We start from the raw sequence: 18,164 nt of genomic DNA on the forward strand, positions 1-18,164 counted from the left end.
TGTGACATGTCTTTATTATGGCAATTTGATCAAATTAATTATTTTGGTTCAATAAAATATTATTTACTTGGGCTAAAGTTCAATTGAGTCCAAAATATATGCTTAATTTAGCCCAAAATAAAATATGACCAAAATCCATGTGATTGAGCCTATGGGTATGGTCCATGGACCAGACCAGACCGGACTCAAGTCCATAAAAGTTCACCAGGGAACTCTATAAATAAAAGAGTTCAATTTTTTACTTCAGAAGGTCTAGAGAGAATTCTCCCAAGAGATAGAAGACTCCTCAACTCCTAAAGTCGAACACCCTTGAAGATTGAATCTCCTTTGAAGATACAAGCTTTCTTCCATCCAAGTCTCCAATTTCAAGAACACCCTTGAAGATTGAAGCTCCTTTGAAGATACAAGCTTTCTTCCAAGTCTCCAACTTCAAGAACACCCTCGAAAATTGAAGCTTCTTTGAAGATACAAGCTTTCTTCCAAGACTCCAACTTCAAGAACATCACGTGCTTCACTTCCTCAAATTAAGCGTAAGCATTCAGCCGAGAGAGAATTAGAAAATCAAATTCTAGAGATCGAACCACATCGCATCAAATCAACGTAAATACAACATCAACACAAGTTCAACTCCACGAATCAAATTTCTCAAGAAATCTCGTGTGAACAAATTAGCACACCCAGTGGGACCTCTCTACCTTTCATCTCTCTCTTGTCATTCAAATCTACAAGAAAATCAATCGCATCAAAGAAGGCTGCATCCAAATCTTCTATTGCAAGCGATGCTTACACAAGACCCATCACTCGCAGTCGTTCTAAGGGAATCACTCAAGAGCAGAATCAAGGTTCTAACGTCGCTCAGAGCATTCTCAAGCAATTGATGGAGTCTCCTAAAGTTGACATTGTCCTAAAAAAAATCATTTGTATGATAATTTTGATTCTTCCTCTAGCAAGTCAAAGAAAGAAGCACACCCTTACGTGATGTATGTCATGATGGCTGATATAACGACCGAGGCTGTCATGACAGAGATGGAGAGAAAAGTTAACTTCTTGATAAAGGTTGTAGAGGAACGAGATCATGAAATCACAGCTTTGAGAGGGCAGATGCGGACTCGTGAAACTACTGAGTCAAGTCAAACTCTTGTTGTCAAAGCTATTCATAAAAGGAAGAATGTGGTGCAAGAAAACCAACCACAACAACAATCAGTTTCTGTTGCTTCTCTATTAGTTCAGCAGCTACAGGATATGATCGCGAATTCCATTAGAGCTCAGTATGGAGGACCGCCGCAAACTTCTTTCATGTACTCTAAGCCGTACACCAAGAGAATCGACAACTTGAGAATGCCACTTGGGTACCAACTTCCAAAATTCTAGCAGTTCGATGGAAAGGGCAACCTAGAGCAGCATATCGCCCACTTTGTCGAAACATGCAAAAATGTAGGATCAAGAGGAGACCAACTAGTCAGGCAGTTCATTTGAAGCTTAAAAGGAAATGCTTTCGAGTGGTATACTGATCTAGAGCCAGAAGTAATTGATAGTTGGAAGCAGCTGGAAATAGAGTTTCTCAACCGCTTTATAGCACTAGGCGTGTCGTCAACATGATAGAGTTAACAAATACCAAACAAAGGAAAGGAGAGCTAGTCATTGACTACATAAACCGATGGAGAGCTCTAAGCCTGGATTACAAAGACAAGCTCACAGAACTGTTCGCAGTAGAGATGTGCACCCAAGGTATGTACTAGGAACTTCTCTATATTTTACAGGAAATAAAACCTCGCACGTTTGAAGAATTGGCAACTTTCGCCCATGATATGGAGTTGAGTATAGCCAACAAAGGAGCAAAAGATTTCTTGGTTCAAAGAACGAGGAGTGACAAGAATGAAATCAGTGACACTAAAAAAATTGCAATTAGTGTCCTAAACGAGTCTATGATTGTTCAAAAGACTCCATTGAAATCTTTCTCTAAAAGAAAAGAAACAAAACATGAAAGAAATCATGATGGCGATGAAAAGCGACGCCCAACTCTTAGAGAAAGACAGAAAAAAGTTTATCCCTTTCCTGACTCTGATGTTGCAGACATGTTGGAGCAATTAATAGAGAAACAACTTATTCAGTTGCCAGAATGTAAACGACCGGAGCAAGCAGGAAAAGTAGATGATCCTAACTACTGCAAGTATCATCGGGTCATTAGTCACCCTGTTGAAAAGTGCTTCGTGTTGAAGGAGTTAATTCTAAAGTTGGCTCGCGAAAATAAGATTGAGCTGAATATTGATGAAGTAGCTCAAACAAATCATGTTGCAGTCAATATGACTTCAAGTGTTCCGCCATTAATACTGCTTTATGATCAAAGGGAAAGTTTGATTCAATTTGTGATTTTTGAACCTATACTTATTCGATTCCAACAAAAGATCATGACGTCGAACACTCAAAACAAAGAAGAGCCTATTGAGGATGAGGGCGAAGAATGGATAGTTGTGGCTCCTAAAAAAGGAGACAAACAAATTTCATTCGAACGAAGTTGCACTTCCATTAAAAGTATTCGAAAGGAAGCATCTCTCATAAAAGTAAGGGAAAAAGAAACAAGAAGATGTCGAAGCCTAGGCCTATTAAAGGAAAAGACGAGGACTTCCTTCGACCTCGACAGTTGATAACTTTGACAAAATTCTTTCCAATTAAGAAACTTCCTTGAGGATCATCCAAAAGAAATATTAGAAGTCACTGCATGTCATATTGTCAACATAGTAGAAGTTGACAACAACTATGTGTCTTCTAAAGAAGTTGACAATTCAAACGAAATTAAGCCAAGGACTTCTGTCTTTGATCGTATCAAACCTTCAACTACTCGATCTTCAGTCTTTTAAAGATTGAGTATGGCCACGAAAGAAGAAGAAAACCAATGTCCAACATCTACTTCCACTAAAACTTCAGCTTTCAAAAGGCTAAGTATCTCCACATTGAAGAAAGATCGACCTTCGACATCTGTTTTTGATCGTTTAAAGATGACAAACGATCAACAAAGAGAGATGAAAATGTTGAAGACAAAGATATTTCGTGAAGAAAACAATGATGATGGAAAGATTCACAGTCATGTCCCATCATGCATGAAGAGGAAGCTATTTGTTGACATAAGTACAGAAGGCTCCTTGACAGTGAAGCCAAGACTTATTATATACACCAATTCTACAAACGAAGAAGGTGAACAAATCCTTAATGAAAATATGAGCTACTAAACATGCAAAACTCCTTATCGCAAAAGCCTAAACTGCATGGTGCTCCTAGCCCACAAGAGCTTAAAAGGTGAATGACAGAAAAAACAAGTTGAACTACGTTATGACTTGATCCCTATGTTCTAAAAAAGGGTACGTAGGTAGCTTAAAGTTCACTTTAAGTTCAGTCACACGCAGAATATATATATATATATATATATATATATATTATTCTTCGTTGTGATGATGTAAGCACATAGTAAAGGATGTATAAACAATATAAAATGAAATTCAAAGTAGACACACCAGAATAAGAACATTTTCATTACCATTCAACAAAAAAATTGCATTTACAAGAATACAACGAAAGAAAAAAAAGAATGGGGTAAAAGTTAAAGCTTCCCCTTGAAGTTCTTAAAATCTTTACGTGTAATCTCTAGACTCTTATGAACCGTAGCTAGGCCTCGGTGGCTTTTTTAGTGACAACAGAGATGTTTAATTGTCTACCTTCTTAAGATAGCTAGCTTCGTCTTCCTCAAGAAACTTCGTCGTTGCTTCTTCAAGTTCAAGTTCAAAGGCTTTAAACTTCATCGTTGCAGGTGCAGCTTCGCCTCTCTCTAAAATGTTGACCAACGAGCTCTACTCCTCTTCGATATGTTGCAGATGAGGATCTTTCTATGTGTTGCAATCGAGAGGATCTTCATCTTCATCTTCTCACATGTGTTGCAGCCGAAAAGCTTGTCATCTCAAATATGTTGCAGTTGAGAAGGTTGTCATCTTAAATATGTTGCAGCTGAGAAGTTCGCCATCTTAAATATGTTGTAACCAAGAAGATCGTCATCTCAAATATTTTGCAGTAAGAAGATCTTCATCTCCAATAGGTTGCATCAAGAGGATGATCATCTCAAACATGTTACAGCCGATAAGGTCATTGTCTCAAATATGTTGCAGTCGAGAAGGCCGTCGTCTCAAATATGTTGCAACTGAGGCGATCAACATCTTCATCTTCATGTGGTGCAAGCGATCATCATCTCCGGTGCACGCGATCATCATCTTCAATGTAGAACGATGCAGGCGATCATCATCTTCAATGCAACGCGATGCAGGCGATCATCATCTTCAATAATGCAGCGCAGACGATCATCATCTTCATGGATCATCATATCTATCTTCAATACGGGCACAACAAAAACGATAATCATCTTCATCTTAAATGTGGTCGTCATCTTCATCTTCAATGCAACACAGTAGAGATGATCATCATCTTCATCTTCAATACCGCGCAACAGAGACGGTCGTCATCTTCATCTCAATGCGACGTAGTCCAGGTGATCACCATCTTCAATGCGACGCAGACGATCATCATCTTCAATGCGGCGCAGACGATCATCCTCTTCAATGCAACACACACGATGATCATCTTCAATGCGGCATAGTCGATCTTCATCTTCAATACGAAGCAGTCAAGTCCATCTCTCTCTTGGTTGATTTCTATCTGAAAATACTACGAGGTTTAGGACTCTAGAAAAGCATCGTTCTATGAAGTAAATCATCGTTCTGCCAATGAAGTTCACTAGAAGCAAGTTAGTGCTGATGACATGATCTTGGAGCAAAAAATATATGAAAGCAAAGTAGACGGAGGAGGGCGTCATGATAGAGACTCATCGACTATCATGAACAAACCCTAAGAAGTAGGAGGGCGTCATGATAGAGACTTATCAGTTATCATGAACAAACCCTAAGAAATAGGAGGGCGTCATGATAGAGTTGCATGTTTATCATGAACAAACCCTAAGAAACAGGAGGACATCATGATAGAGTTGCATGTCTATCATGAATAAACCCTAAGAAGCAAGAGGGCGTCATGATAGAGATGTTGGGTTTTATGTCTAAAAACTCGTAGATAATAAATATAATCAATTGACTGTCATTAATAAAGTGTTTTATTATTATAATTTCAATAAGTGTTATTAATTATATTACTAGTTTTGTCTTAATAACCTAAATCCAATATACTAACATCCTAAGTTGTTTGATGAGAACAGTATGTAGAGACCTACGGGGATCAATGTTCAAGATCAGCTTAAAAGGTTTATAGTATAGGGTTAAGGTTGGGTATCTTACCCTGTTAACACTATGGATACGACTCACTTTGTATTTGATACAAACACATTGATCCAATGCATTCATGTATGCAACATGCGAGTGACGGTATTCTATGCAATGAGTTTGCATAAGACTGGACCACGAAATAGTAATCACTAGATGTAACTCCGTTAACTAGTTAGATTTCTATTTCATTAGGATGACCCAGGTGACTTAGTCTTAATCCTGAGTGTATTATGAACTCCTGTTTGCGAGGGATTGTTCTTTGATTTGTACGAGTGAGAGTGGCCAAATTGCCGACTCAATATTCTTATCATTTTGGGGACAAGACCGAGTGGGGAGCTAGGAACATAATCACATAAGATGGAATTCATTCATTCCCACCTTTAGGGTAAGTAGATAAGTGTTCCCTTAAATGGTGTCTCTGGAACTTGAACAAAGGGTCCTACCCTCTCTCTTTCTGTTTAGTGGTTGGACCATAAACAAGTTGTTCATTAGAGGAGCACTGGTATTTAAGGACTAAAAGTAACCCAGGGGTAAAATGGTAATTTGACCCAGCTGGTGTTACGAACATTTGTGAAGGACTAACTTACTGGTATTGGTCTATATCCGTGGACACAGAAATATATCTACAGTGAGAAGACTTCAGCTGTGAGTTTTTAGTGGAGTGTACACACAGTTAACGAATATTGATTAATGTGGTTAATGAGTTTAGCTAATTAATCTCATATCGTTGTAGCTTCTGATCTGTAGGTCCATTAGGTCTCCTTCCTAGCTCATAAAGAGTAATGAGATTTATTTATATTGGTTGTAATTTGAAATGTTCAAATTTACTTTGGGAATTAATATAATGTATATTAATACATTATAATATAAAGTTTATATTTTAATTAGACTTTAGTATATAAATTTAATTTTGGATATGATTCAAAATTAAATTACGAGAGAATAAAATATTTGAATAAGTTCAAATATTTGTTTAATGTGAATTAGATTCATATTAAAACTGTAAGTTAAAATTTAATGTGTATATGATACATATTAAAACTATAGGTTATGAGAGAAATTTATATTTGAATATGATTCAAATTATGGATTAAATTAAATATAAGATATTTAATTTAGAAATTAATTAATTGGATAATTAATTAATAGTTTAGTTTAATTTGATTTAATTAAATTTGATTTAATTAAATTAATTAAATTAATTAAATTAAAACTATAGGTTATGTGAAAGATATTCATTTAAATATGATTTAAATGAAATATTAATTAAATATGATTTAAATGAAATATTAATTAAATATGATTTAATTAATTTTTAAATTAATTAATAATTTAATTAAATTAATTAATTAGTTTAATATATATTAATTTAATAATTATTATTAAGTTAGTAGGGAACGTTGGTGGTTTTCCCACGTTCCCATTTATTATCTTCAACCTTCCACTTCTTCCGTCTGAAGAAGTGGGAATACTTTGCCTAAAAAGAATGGTGGTGAGTTCTGTGGAAAAAAAAAAGAAAAAAAGCTCTCCCATTTTCTCTCTGAACAAAAATTCTCTAAGAAAAATTCCCTTATTCCAATTTTGGTTCCCACGAACCATCTCAATTAGAGAATAGGAAGGTTTCCAACTGGTGGTACCCAAATTAGTGATTGGTAGATTCAGAGTCGTCAACGAGCGTAAGTTTTTCTTCTCTGTGTTTTTCTTCAAAGCATGTTTAACCATAAAAATTGTTTTTCTAATTTTTGCCAATGTATTGGTATTTTTAAGGTTCCAATTAAAATTGAGTTTCTGTAATTTTTCCGTCGTAAAGGGTTTTCATCCTTTCAAGAGACTCATTGGCTATCATGAACAAACCCTAAGAAATAGGAGGGCGTCATGATAGAGTTGCATGTCTATTATGAACAAACCCCAGAAGTTGACGGTCAAAGAAGTAGGACGTCGAGGAGATTGTAACCTAATATATACTTGCATGGGACCTTCAAAGGTTGAGGAAAAGAGAAGTTGTTTCTCTCGTACCTTTGTTCTGGTAAAGAATGATCAAGATATGAGTCTATTTATAAGGCTAACAAGTCCAATTCCTAAGAGAATTTGAAATTATTAAATAATAAAATAAAATTAAAAGTGAATTATCTTATGTTATTTTATCTTAGAATAAAATATTGGATTTCACTTTTGAGATATTTAAACATATTTTAATAATTTAATTTTTTAAATAAAATTAAAATTCAATTTTCTTGTGTTATTTTTGTTTTTGGAATAAAATCTCGAGTTCTACTTTTTGAGATAATTAAGCATATTTGAATATTTCAAAGTTTAAATCTTACCCCCAAATTAAAATTTAAAATTTAGATTTTATCTCCATTTGTTTTATCTCAAATTTAAATTGGAGCCATAAATACAACTTTATCCCAAGATTGAGATTTCATATTTATCTCAAAATTAAATTTGGCCATTTTATCCCAATATTAAAATTGGTAATTCCAAATTCTGGTCCATACTCAAAACAAATTAGGTTATGATAGAAACCTCATTCTTATCCCAAACTAAAATATGGTTCCAAAATTTTATCTAAAAAAAATCAAATCATCATCAAATTTAAATTTTTATCATCAAATTAAAGTAAATTTAGGATAAAACCTTAAAATTTTCTCAAATTAAGGATCGACCAAATTTAAATCAAACTCATGTACTAAATTCATAGTTTAATTAATTGGATATGTCAAATTGAGCAAAAAAAAATGCTCGTATTTGGACTTTAAATTTATCTTTTCGAGATTCACCACCCATACACGTGCATAAATCTTGAAAGAGGCCATTTGTTGAATGAACCAATCACAAATTACCACATCATTTACTAAAACAATTGTATTTGGCATTAACTAAAAAATGGCATGTGTCCCAAATTAAATTTAAAGACAAATTGGACAACTCTAATGTGACATGTCTTTATTATGTAATTTGATCAAATTAATTATTTTGCTTCAATTATATATTATTTACTTGGACTAAAATAAAATTAAGCGCAAAAAATAAGCTTAATTTAGCCCAAAATAAAATATGACACAAATACATGTGATTGAGCCCATGGGTATGGTTCATGGACCAGACCAGGCTCAAGTCCATAAAAGCCCACCAGGAACTCTATAAATAGAAGAGTTTTCTCATTTGTAGAAACAAATTTTTGACTTCAGAAGAACTAGACAGAATTGTAGATAGAAGAGAAGCTCCTAGATTGAAGGTCTTTTGAAGATACAAGCAAGATTGAAGCTTCTTTGAAAATACAAGTTTTCTTCCAAAACTCCAACTCTAAAACATCATATGTTTCGCTTCTTCAAATCAAGCGCAAGCATTCAACCGAGAGAAGAAAACTTCAACTCCAAGAACATCATATGCTTCACATCTTCAAATCAAGCGTAAGCATTCGACCGAGAGAGAATCAGAAGATCAAATTTTAGAGATCGAACCACATCGCATCAAATCAACATAAATACAACATCAACACCAGTTCAACTCCATGAAACAAATTTATCCGAAAATCTCTAAACAACTTTGTCATGCACGTGTCTTTTACTAGTTATTTTTATATTTATATACCCTTATATTATGATGTCTCTTTTTCCTAATAATTCATATGATTTAAAATTTTGAAATTAAGCATGTGTATTTTAAAACGATTCAATTGCAATTTAGCTTCAAAGTAAAAAAAAAAATTGTTTGGTTTGGCCAAGTATATACATATAAATATGGCCTATCTTTTTACCTTCTAAAATTAGTGATCATAGATGTTGTTATTGTTAATGACCATCACAGTTCATAGGTCTTTTGTTGGGATTATTTGTCAATAGCTTTCCAACCACATGTTGTTAAATTTGTTACCCATCATTCAATATATATAATTAAACATAACAAGAATTGAAAGAAACAAAATAATTCTACACTCCCTCTTCTTTTCTTCTTCTTAAGAGAAAATGGCTGTGTCGACCATGTTATCGGTTGGCAATGACGGAACGAGGAGTGTAGAGATCTTGAGTTTTGCTCAACAAGTGGTACTCGGACGATGGTTCGCTCTTTTCGCTTCCTTCCTCGTAATGACTGGCGCCGGTGGCTTTTATTTGTTTGCTTATTTCTCTAAAGACATTAAAGAAACGCTCAAATGTGACCAAACTACACTCAACAAGATTGTTTTTTACAAAGAACTTGGATCGAACATCGGCATTATCTCTGGCCTTATGGCCGAGGTCGCTCCGCCTTGGTGCCTTCTCGTTCTCTCCTCCGCCATTAACTTCATCGGCTACTTCAAGATATGGGAAGGCGTGGCCGGAAGAGTCGTGCAGCCAACCGCTGAGTACTTCTGCTTTTACATAACAGTTGGGGGAAACTCTCAAATCCTAGCTAATACAGGTACTTAAATCTTCCCTATACAAATGCACTCTAAAACTTAAAATATTAGTTATGTTTAAATTCTAGTACGTACATTCTTTTTGCCTTAAACTTTCATGAAAGTAAATAAGTTAGTTCTTTATTTAATAATTTCCCTCCTATTCAATTTATAGCAATTTAGTTTTTAAACTTTAACGAGAAATAATTTTAAGTTCTAGTACTTTATAATTTATAATGTTTTAGTCCTCATTGTGAATTTTTTTTTCTCAAAATTGTATATTAACTTTTATCTCATAAGAATTTAGGGGACGTTAGTGAAACGTTGAGTTGGTTATTATAGTTAATGGTTATCATAGTCTGTAGGTTAATAATAGATTGTATCTCAGAATTAGAGACAATCTTAGTTTTTGTAGGAAATAATAAATATTATTTAAAAGAATGGGAGAGAGATGATATTGAGAAATAGTCAACACAATAACAAATTAAAGATGGATTTCAAATAGTATCACGCTATGGATATTTGTTGATTATAAATAGTTGTAAACACCATTATTATATTTGAGAGCCACACAAACATGGAGTGAAACCAACTTTTAAGTTGGAGGCCAAACAACTCCTCTTAATTTATAGTTTATAAATAAGTATATTTGTGGATAACAACCATCAAGATATTATATTGCCTACTTTGGGCAAAAGCCCTCGCGATTTTATATTTTATTTAACCAAGATTTCGTATTAATTATAGGGTAATTAGAATGGATAGCAATTGTTAGAATAATTATTAACTATCTAGCAACATTTTAAAAAAATTGCAAATATAGCAAAATCTATCGGTGATAGACTTCTATCGTTGATAGACTCCTATGGTTTATCAGTGATAGACCAACATTTGCTATATGGTCTATCGGTGATAGAGTCTTATCATTGATAGATTTTGACAAATTTTGCTATATTTGCAATTTTTTTAAAATGTTGCTATATACTTAATTATTTTGAATATAATTGCTACATTGTCAACTATCCCATTATTATATTAGAGATAGCTAGTTGTCTTTGTATACTAATGATCATCCCTTATTTAGAAAACCTGGAACTTTGGGTTGCATTCCAATAGTAAAAAATTTCATTAAATCATCGTAATATTTTTTCGATAAGGACTAAAGTATTACAAATTTAAATAACTAAAACTATTAATATCTCATTACAAAAATTAACTGTAAATTTAAACTATTTGTATCGTTCTAGTATGTTGATATATAAATTTATTTGTATTTTCTTGAGTCCGTAAATAATCAATTTAAAAGAAAACTATATTGACTTTGTTTGGTACGATGTAGTTTTTTTTTTATTTAAATTTAACTTGTAGACACTACTTCTACTTCTACTTTCAAATTTCTTCTTTTGTTATCTACTTTGTAATGTGGATGATCTTAGGCTCCCCCTAAGACAGAGACTCCCTTTCAAAGCGTTGTATCTTTTTGTTGAACAAAATCCCCTTTTTGTTCAAATGACCTAGGCTCCCTCTAAGTTTAGAGAATCCATTATCAATGAGTCACAATGCACAATAGTGAGAAGAATATGAAGTATGTCTTCAATACTTGTAGTGTTCTCTTCTTCTAACACAAGTTGAAACAACTACAATAACAAGATAATACAAATATTGCTCTTAGATAAATTGAACGACCGACCCTAACTGGAAGGACTAAGTGTCTGTTAAATAAGCACAATAAAATTATAATGAGCAACCCCTAACTTCCATAACAACTAGACATTGAATAAAGGAACATGTGCAGGAAAAACAAAAAAGACAACCATCGATATAAAGAAAGTATTTTACAGAATTAGCATTTCTATAGACCAACCTCTTTTCAAAACAACAACAATGTAATGAGATTTTCGATGCCTAAAGCAATAAACAAATTAAATATTGTCAATCTCATAATTAAAAATCTAAAACTTTAAATAAATTTATCATTCTACTTTAATTTAGAGTTATTTTTTTAATAAGATATTAACAATTTTAGTTCATATATCGATTATAAGAATAGTTTTTAAAGTTTTTTTTAAGTTCAAAGATATTTTAAAACAAAACCAATTGTTTCTATGAAAACTCACCAGTAATGCCAATTTTTGAAGTTCGAGCCTATTTTTGAAATTTTAGAATCCCGAAAACTTAAGTGAATTTTTGATTGGAGCGTATTTTGAACAAGAAGCAATTCCTATCACCAAAAACTTAAAATATTTAGAAAGAAGATACATTACGTTGAATCCCAAAATTTTAAGTATGTGTTTCCAACAAAATTTTAAATTTTAAAATGTTTTTAGCATATTTTTTAATAAATTTCAATATTATGTCTGATTGGTAGGTGACTTATTCAATATTTTTAAGAAAATTTGGGATGAGTAACACTTTTACCCTAATGACTAAAGTTTATAGCAATATTTTAAAATTTCATAAATATAGTAAAATCTATTGATGATGAGTCTATCGTTAATAAACTTCTATTGATGATATGATTATCTATTATAAACATAATCGAAAATCAAATCTAAATTTTGTTATATTTATTTATTTATTTTTGGATTAGGTTGTAGCTACAAATAGTTTGGGTATGATAATATATTTGGAATTCTTCGTATATAATATATCTAACAATACATATCTACACGAAATGGCAACTAATTTTTCAAATTCTCACTAATATTTTTGTTGTTGATTATATTTGAACAGTTGTGTTAGTGACTTGCGTGAAGAACTTCCCAGAAAGAAGAGGAGTAATCTTGGGACTTCTAAAAGGATTCTTGGGAATAGGTGGAGCTGTTCTAACCCAAATTCACTATGCAATTTATGGCCATGAAACCAAATCTATCATTCTCTTAATCGCTTGGTTGCCTTCTTTAATTACTCTTCTTTTTGCTTACACAATCAGAGAAGTCAGAATAGTAAAACATCCAAATGAATTTAGAGTCTTCTTTCAATTTCTCTATGTTTCTCTCATTCTTGCCTTCTTTCTTTTCATCTTAATCATCCTTCAAAAAAAAGTTCATTTCGATCATTTAGCCTACACGTTCGTCGTCGTTGCAATCATGGGTTTGCTCTTAATTCCCCTCTTTATTGCCATTAGAGAAGAACTTGTTCAATGGAATCTTACCAGAATCACTCGCTTCGTTAAATCTCAAACAGTCACTATTCATAACCGTTTCATTTCAACTCCCCTTCCTACTCCAAAAACTTCTTTTTTCGAAAACGTTTTTAATAAACCCGAACGAGGAGAAGATTACACTTTTCTTCAAGCCATTTTGAGTATTGATATGTTTATTTTATATTTGACAATGATCATTGGGATTGGTTCAAGCTTTACAGCCATTGATAACCTTGCCCAAATTGGTGAATCTCATGGCTACTCAACTGAATCCATCGATTTAATCATTTCCATTGTTAGTATTTTCAACTTCTTCGGTCGAATCTTTTCCGGGTTCGCTTCGGAAATCTTGTTAGAGAAATTCAAATTCCCTAGACCATTGATGCTAACTTTCACTCTTTTGATCTCCTGTATTGGACATATCTTAGTAGCATTTCCTTTCCATCATTCACTCTACATTGCATCAGTCATAATTGGGTTTTGTTTAGGTTCGCAAATCCCGTTGTATTTCGCTATGATTTCGGAGATTTTCGGTCTCAAACATTACTCTTTGTTGTATAATTTTGGGCAACTGTCTTGTCCCGTAGGGAGTTATGTATTGAATGTGTTAGTGGCTGGGAGATTCTATGATGAAGAAGCTAAAATGGTTGGTAATAATTCAATTGGTTTTACATGTAAAGGGGAATTGTGTTATCGAAATTCTTTTGCTATTTTGACTGGGATGTCATTGTTGGGAGCTGTGATTTCATTGATTTTGGTGAAGAGAACAAATGAGTTCTATAGTGGAGACATATACAAGAAATTTAGAGAAGATATGGATTCATTGAAGACTGAAGTCGAACTTTATACGATTGATACTAAGATTGAAAGTGATAGTGTCAATGTTGGTAGCCAAAGTACTGATACCTCCATGTGAGATGATGGTTTTTGCTATATTTCTTCGTCAAAGTTCCACCAATGAATATCGAACACGGAGTTCTTTTTCATTTGCTACAAATGTAAATAGGAGCAGTTGCAAATATAGGTCAAGCACAATGTAAAAGAAGTTGCACATACATTAGTACCAATGTTAATATTGAGGACAGAGGGATAGGTTTTGCTATTATTGCAAATTTTAAACACATTATTGTACATTTACAATTATTTAACGAATTGTTTAATGTGAATATTTATATGCATTTTAGTACATGTACGAGATCTTGTTTTTCTGAAATATGTATCTAGTAAACACAATATTGATTTTGTTCCCAAGTTAGATATTTGGTGCCAAAGAACTTCATCATCTTCATGAATATGTCTTGCATTAGTATATCCCTATTCCCTACATGCTCTACATATATACATCGATACACCCATTTCCATTTAATACCCAAACTTGAGCAGCACCACACCCACACTCATCGTCCCAACTTTCTTCTCTCTAAAGTCTCCTACTCCAACATTTCTTTATCTTTTTCCAATCTCACTTTTCTTTTCTTTTCTTTTTTTTCTTTTTTGAGAGAATTGTTTGTTTTCCATTGATACTTATTTATCTAACATATATATCATTAATTTATAAATTTTCCCCTTTCTAAACTTTACTTCTCTTAAAAGCATCTCTATCTAATATTTCTCTAAATTAATAAATATTTTTATTCCATCCCCTTTAAATATTTATGGTTTTATTTCTCACTATAAAATTTTGATTAATTTAATTTTAAGGAAATGTGAGAAACATTATAGAGAGATAAAAAGAACTACATTATAATTTCTCACAAAGTATAACAACAATAAGAAGACATTAATTACTAGACTATTACATAAAGAAGTAAACCAAATTAAATAAGTATTAAATTTTAATACTAATACTCTAATTGACACATTTGTATCAATGTTTCTATTTCTTTTATATTTAAACATATTTTGTGTTGGAGTTATTTTGTCAAAATAAAAATTCAATTGATTCTTTTTATTTAAAAAGAAGATAAAAATCTCTTAGTTGATTAAAGGAAAGATAAAAGATTTTTTAATTGATTGAAGGAAGGATAAAAGATCTTTAAATTAAGAGGAAGATAAAAGATTTTCCTCATATTTAGCAATCTTTTATCATAAAGAGGGGTTCTTCCATTTTCTTCAAAGAAAAGGCTTTTTTGGCTCTCTAAAAGTAGAAGTTCTCTGGTGGTAAAATCTATTTTTCGTAGATGTTGTTCAGAAGTTTACATTTTTGGTGATAAAGAAAGAATCTGTACGAAAGCAATCTGGTTACCTTCTTTATTTTATGATGAAAAATCCTTGATATCTTCATTAGTGGTATCTGGGATAAGAGATTTAAAGAAACTTTTCTAAAGAGGAGTCCGATCATATTCATTAGACTCAAATACAATTCAGGGGAAGCCTGATTATTTTTAGTTTGTGTTTATAACTATAAAGAGTACTAGATCTAGAGGGAGTATCTTCTAAATTGTAATTAAAGTGTTATACTCATTTGGATCTTAATAAAATCTGCTTATCTAAGTTAGAATAAAGCTCTACATACGTAATTTGGGTTCACCGAACCAGGTCAAAACAAAGCCTTTTGTGTTTTCTACGTTTTTTATCTTTTTGCTTCTCTACCTATTCTTCAAGTTATCATATCTACAGTAACAGGTACAAGAAAATTATTTCACTTTTTCAATTGGTATCAGAACATATTGACAAGTTCATTGAGTCTTCAATGGTCATCCTCCAATTTTAGATGACACAAATTATGCTTATTGGAAGGCTCGTATGATAGTTTTTCTCAAATCAATTGACAATGATGATGAAGGAGATTATAGTCAAGCTTTTGTCGGTATTTTTTTTGAAAATCTCTAAGAATCGAATATTGAAGATTCCTCTATTAATAAGGAAAATATCTTGACCTATGATCAGCTTCACCATCAATGGGAGGAAGACTCTTCGGCTCTTAGAATTAAAAAAAAAAAAAAAAGAATTTAGGAGCTAATTGAAAATAATCAACGTCTATTATCTATTATATCTTTGTTAAAACATGAGACGAAGAAAACAAAGACTGAATACGAAAATATATCTAAATCAGTTAGAATGTTAAACTCTAGTATTGATAATTTAAATTAGATTCTTAGAACAGTGAGTAAACAAATAAGGTATTGGATATAATTATCATGATAAAAAGGGTAAGTAGAACAATTCGACTATGCTTATTCCTGCCAAGAACAAGAAAGAAGACGAGTTATCAAGAAACGCTCTTGTGTTTGTTCTTGCCAAAAACAAAAAAGAAGAGAAGTTATCAGAAGGAAATCAAGCCCAAAATAAACTTGTTCACAGGACACGTCATTCCATTATGTTATAAATTACAAAAGAATATATTCTCATGTCAAAAGGTCTCTTCCAAGCAAATATCAACCTCCTCTCATCAAAAACCAAATATTCTTAGTTACAAGCCAAAACAATCAAAGATGGAGTAGAGGATAAAAAAAGTCTTCTTAAATGCAATGTTGCCTTAAAAACTATTCTTCCTTCTTCCAGTTCAGCACCTAAAAGCCAAGATCGATTCTTTTATGTTAAAAGCGGAGAAACTGTGATTGATGATCCTTCCTTCCTTCTTTCCATTCTGCACCTAAAGGCCAAGATTGATTCTTTTATGTTCAAAGGGTGAGAAACTGTGGCCGATGATGACTATGGTTGATGATGATTATTTTTTGAAGGATTGGTGTATGGTTAATGATTATATTCTTGGAGAATTTATGTGAAGTTCTTTATTACTTTATATTTGCCTATGCTCTTCTGGATGAACTGTGATTCATTTATTATCTTTTCTATAAGACATGTGATTAAGTTGAACATTAAAAAAAAAAAATCTATTTGTTTTGACAAAAGGAGAGTTTAACGGAGTTCTTTTGTCAAAAAAAAAAAATAGATTCTTCTCGTAAAAAAAATAATATAAACGATCTTTTAGTTAATTAAAGAAAAGATAAAAGATCTTTATTTAAAAAGAACAAAAAAGAATATTTTCCTCATATTTAGGAATTTTTTATCCTATAAAGGGGTTCTTCCATTTCTTCAAAGAAAGGCTTTCTTGGTTCTTTAAAAGCAGAAGTTCCATTTTCCATAGTTGCTATAAAGAAGTTTATATTTTTGTGGTGAATAATCTGTACAAAGGTAAACCAGTTAATTATTTTACGAAGAATTCTTGATATTTCATTAGTGGTTATATTGTATCCGAGATAAGAGATTTAAAGAAGACTTTTCTGCGGGGGAGCCTGGTCATCTTCCTTAGATTCAAATACAATTGAGGAAGAGCCTGATTATTTTTAATTTCTGTTTATAACTAAAAAGTACTAGATTTAGGGAGAGTGTCTTCTAGGTTGTTAAAGTATTATACTCATTTAAATTTTAATAAAATCTATTTATTTAATCTAGAAAAGCTCTCCAAACATAGGTGGGTTCACCGAACTAGGTGAGCAAAGCTTTGTATTCTCTTGGTTTTTTATCTTTGTGCTCCTTTAGCTATTCCTCTAGTTATCATAACCATAGTGATAGCTATAGGAAAATTATTTCACTTTTTTGTTTTGTCTCTCTAAAACATCTCTTCATCCCTATTTTAAAATTTTGTAAGCTAAAAATTGTTATCAAACAACATTCATTTTTGTTTTTTGAAAACAAAAAAGTGAAATGAAGTTATCAAAACATATGGAATATTTTCTTTTAAAAAAATGGACAATCCAAAAATAGAAAAGTGAAAATTTTAAAAACTAAAATGGTTATTACACGAGGCATATCTTTTTTGTTTCTATAACTGAAAACTAATTACGAAACTAAAAACCAAAGATCTATTATCAATAATTAAATCACCACGTTGGTAACCATTTCTCTTTTTTTTTTAAAAAAAGGTTTTTTATATTCTCTCAATTTCTTACGATTATTTGCATCTTTTCTTAAATTCAAGAATTGAGTCTTAAAATTCAAAAAACGAAAACATATTTTTAATTGTAACTTGGTTTGGTAAAAAGTTGATACAAGAAACTTAGAGGTGGTTCGTAGGAGTGTTTATATGCTTATTTTTTAAAAAAACAAATGTAGAAAATCAAGTGTTACCAACGGGGACCAAAATGTTATCAAAATGGGGTCTTAATGGGTTAGTTTTTAGATGTGAATTGGGTTGCTTGTTGTTTATAAAAGTATGGATAAGTTGGGTGGAGGGGTTTGTTTGAATATTAAGTATAATTTAATGTATTTGTTGCTTTAGAATGGCCATTGGCCAATTTTAATTATTTTAGTTTTTTATAGTTATAAATTTGGATAAGTTAAGAGTAGTTAGTTAAGTGTATTATGTAATTATAAGAGAAAT

The 18,164-nt window shown here is 32.0% G+C and overlaps 1 protein-coding gene across 1 annotated transcript; it reads left to right on the forward strand.

Annotated features, from left to right (window-relative positions):
* Nucleotides 1-9,283: 9,283 nt before the first annotated feature.
* On the forward strand, nucleotides 9,284-13,754 carry LOC103502596 (uncharacterized). Its single transcript, XM_008466574.2, has 2 exons — nucleotides 9,284-9,716; nucleotides 12,427-13,754. Exons 1-2 carry the CDS (start codon nucleotides 9,284-9,286, stop codon nucleotides 13,752-13,754), a joined length of 1,761 nt encoding a protein of 586 aa, XP_008464796.2.
* Nucleotides 13,755-18,164: the final 4,410 nt, after the last annotated feature.

Source organism: Cucumis melo, chromosome 12 (assembly GCF_025177605.1).
Source record: "Cucumis melo cultivar AY chromosome 12, USDA_Cmelo_AY_1.0, whole genome shotgun sequence".
NCBI lineage: Eukaryota > Viridiplantae > Streptophyta > Magnoliopsida > Cucurbitales > Cucurbitaceae > Cucumis > Cucumis melo.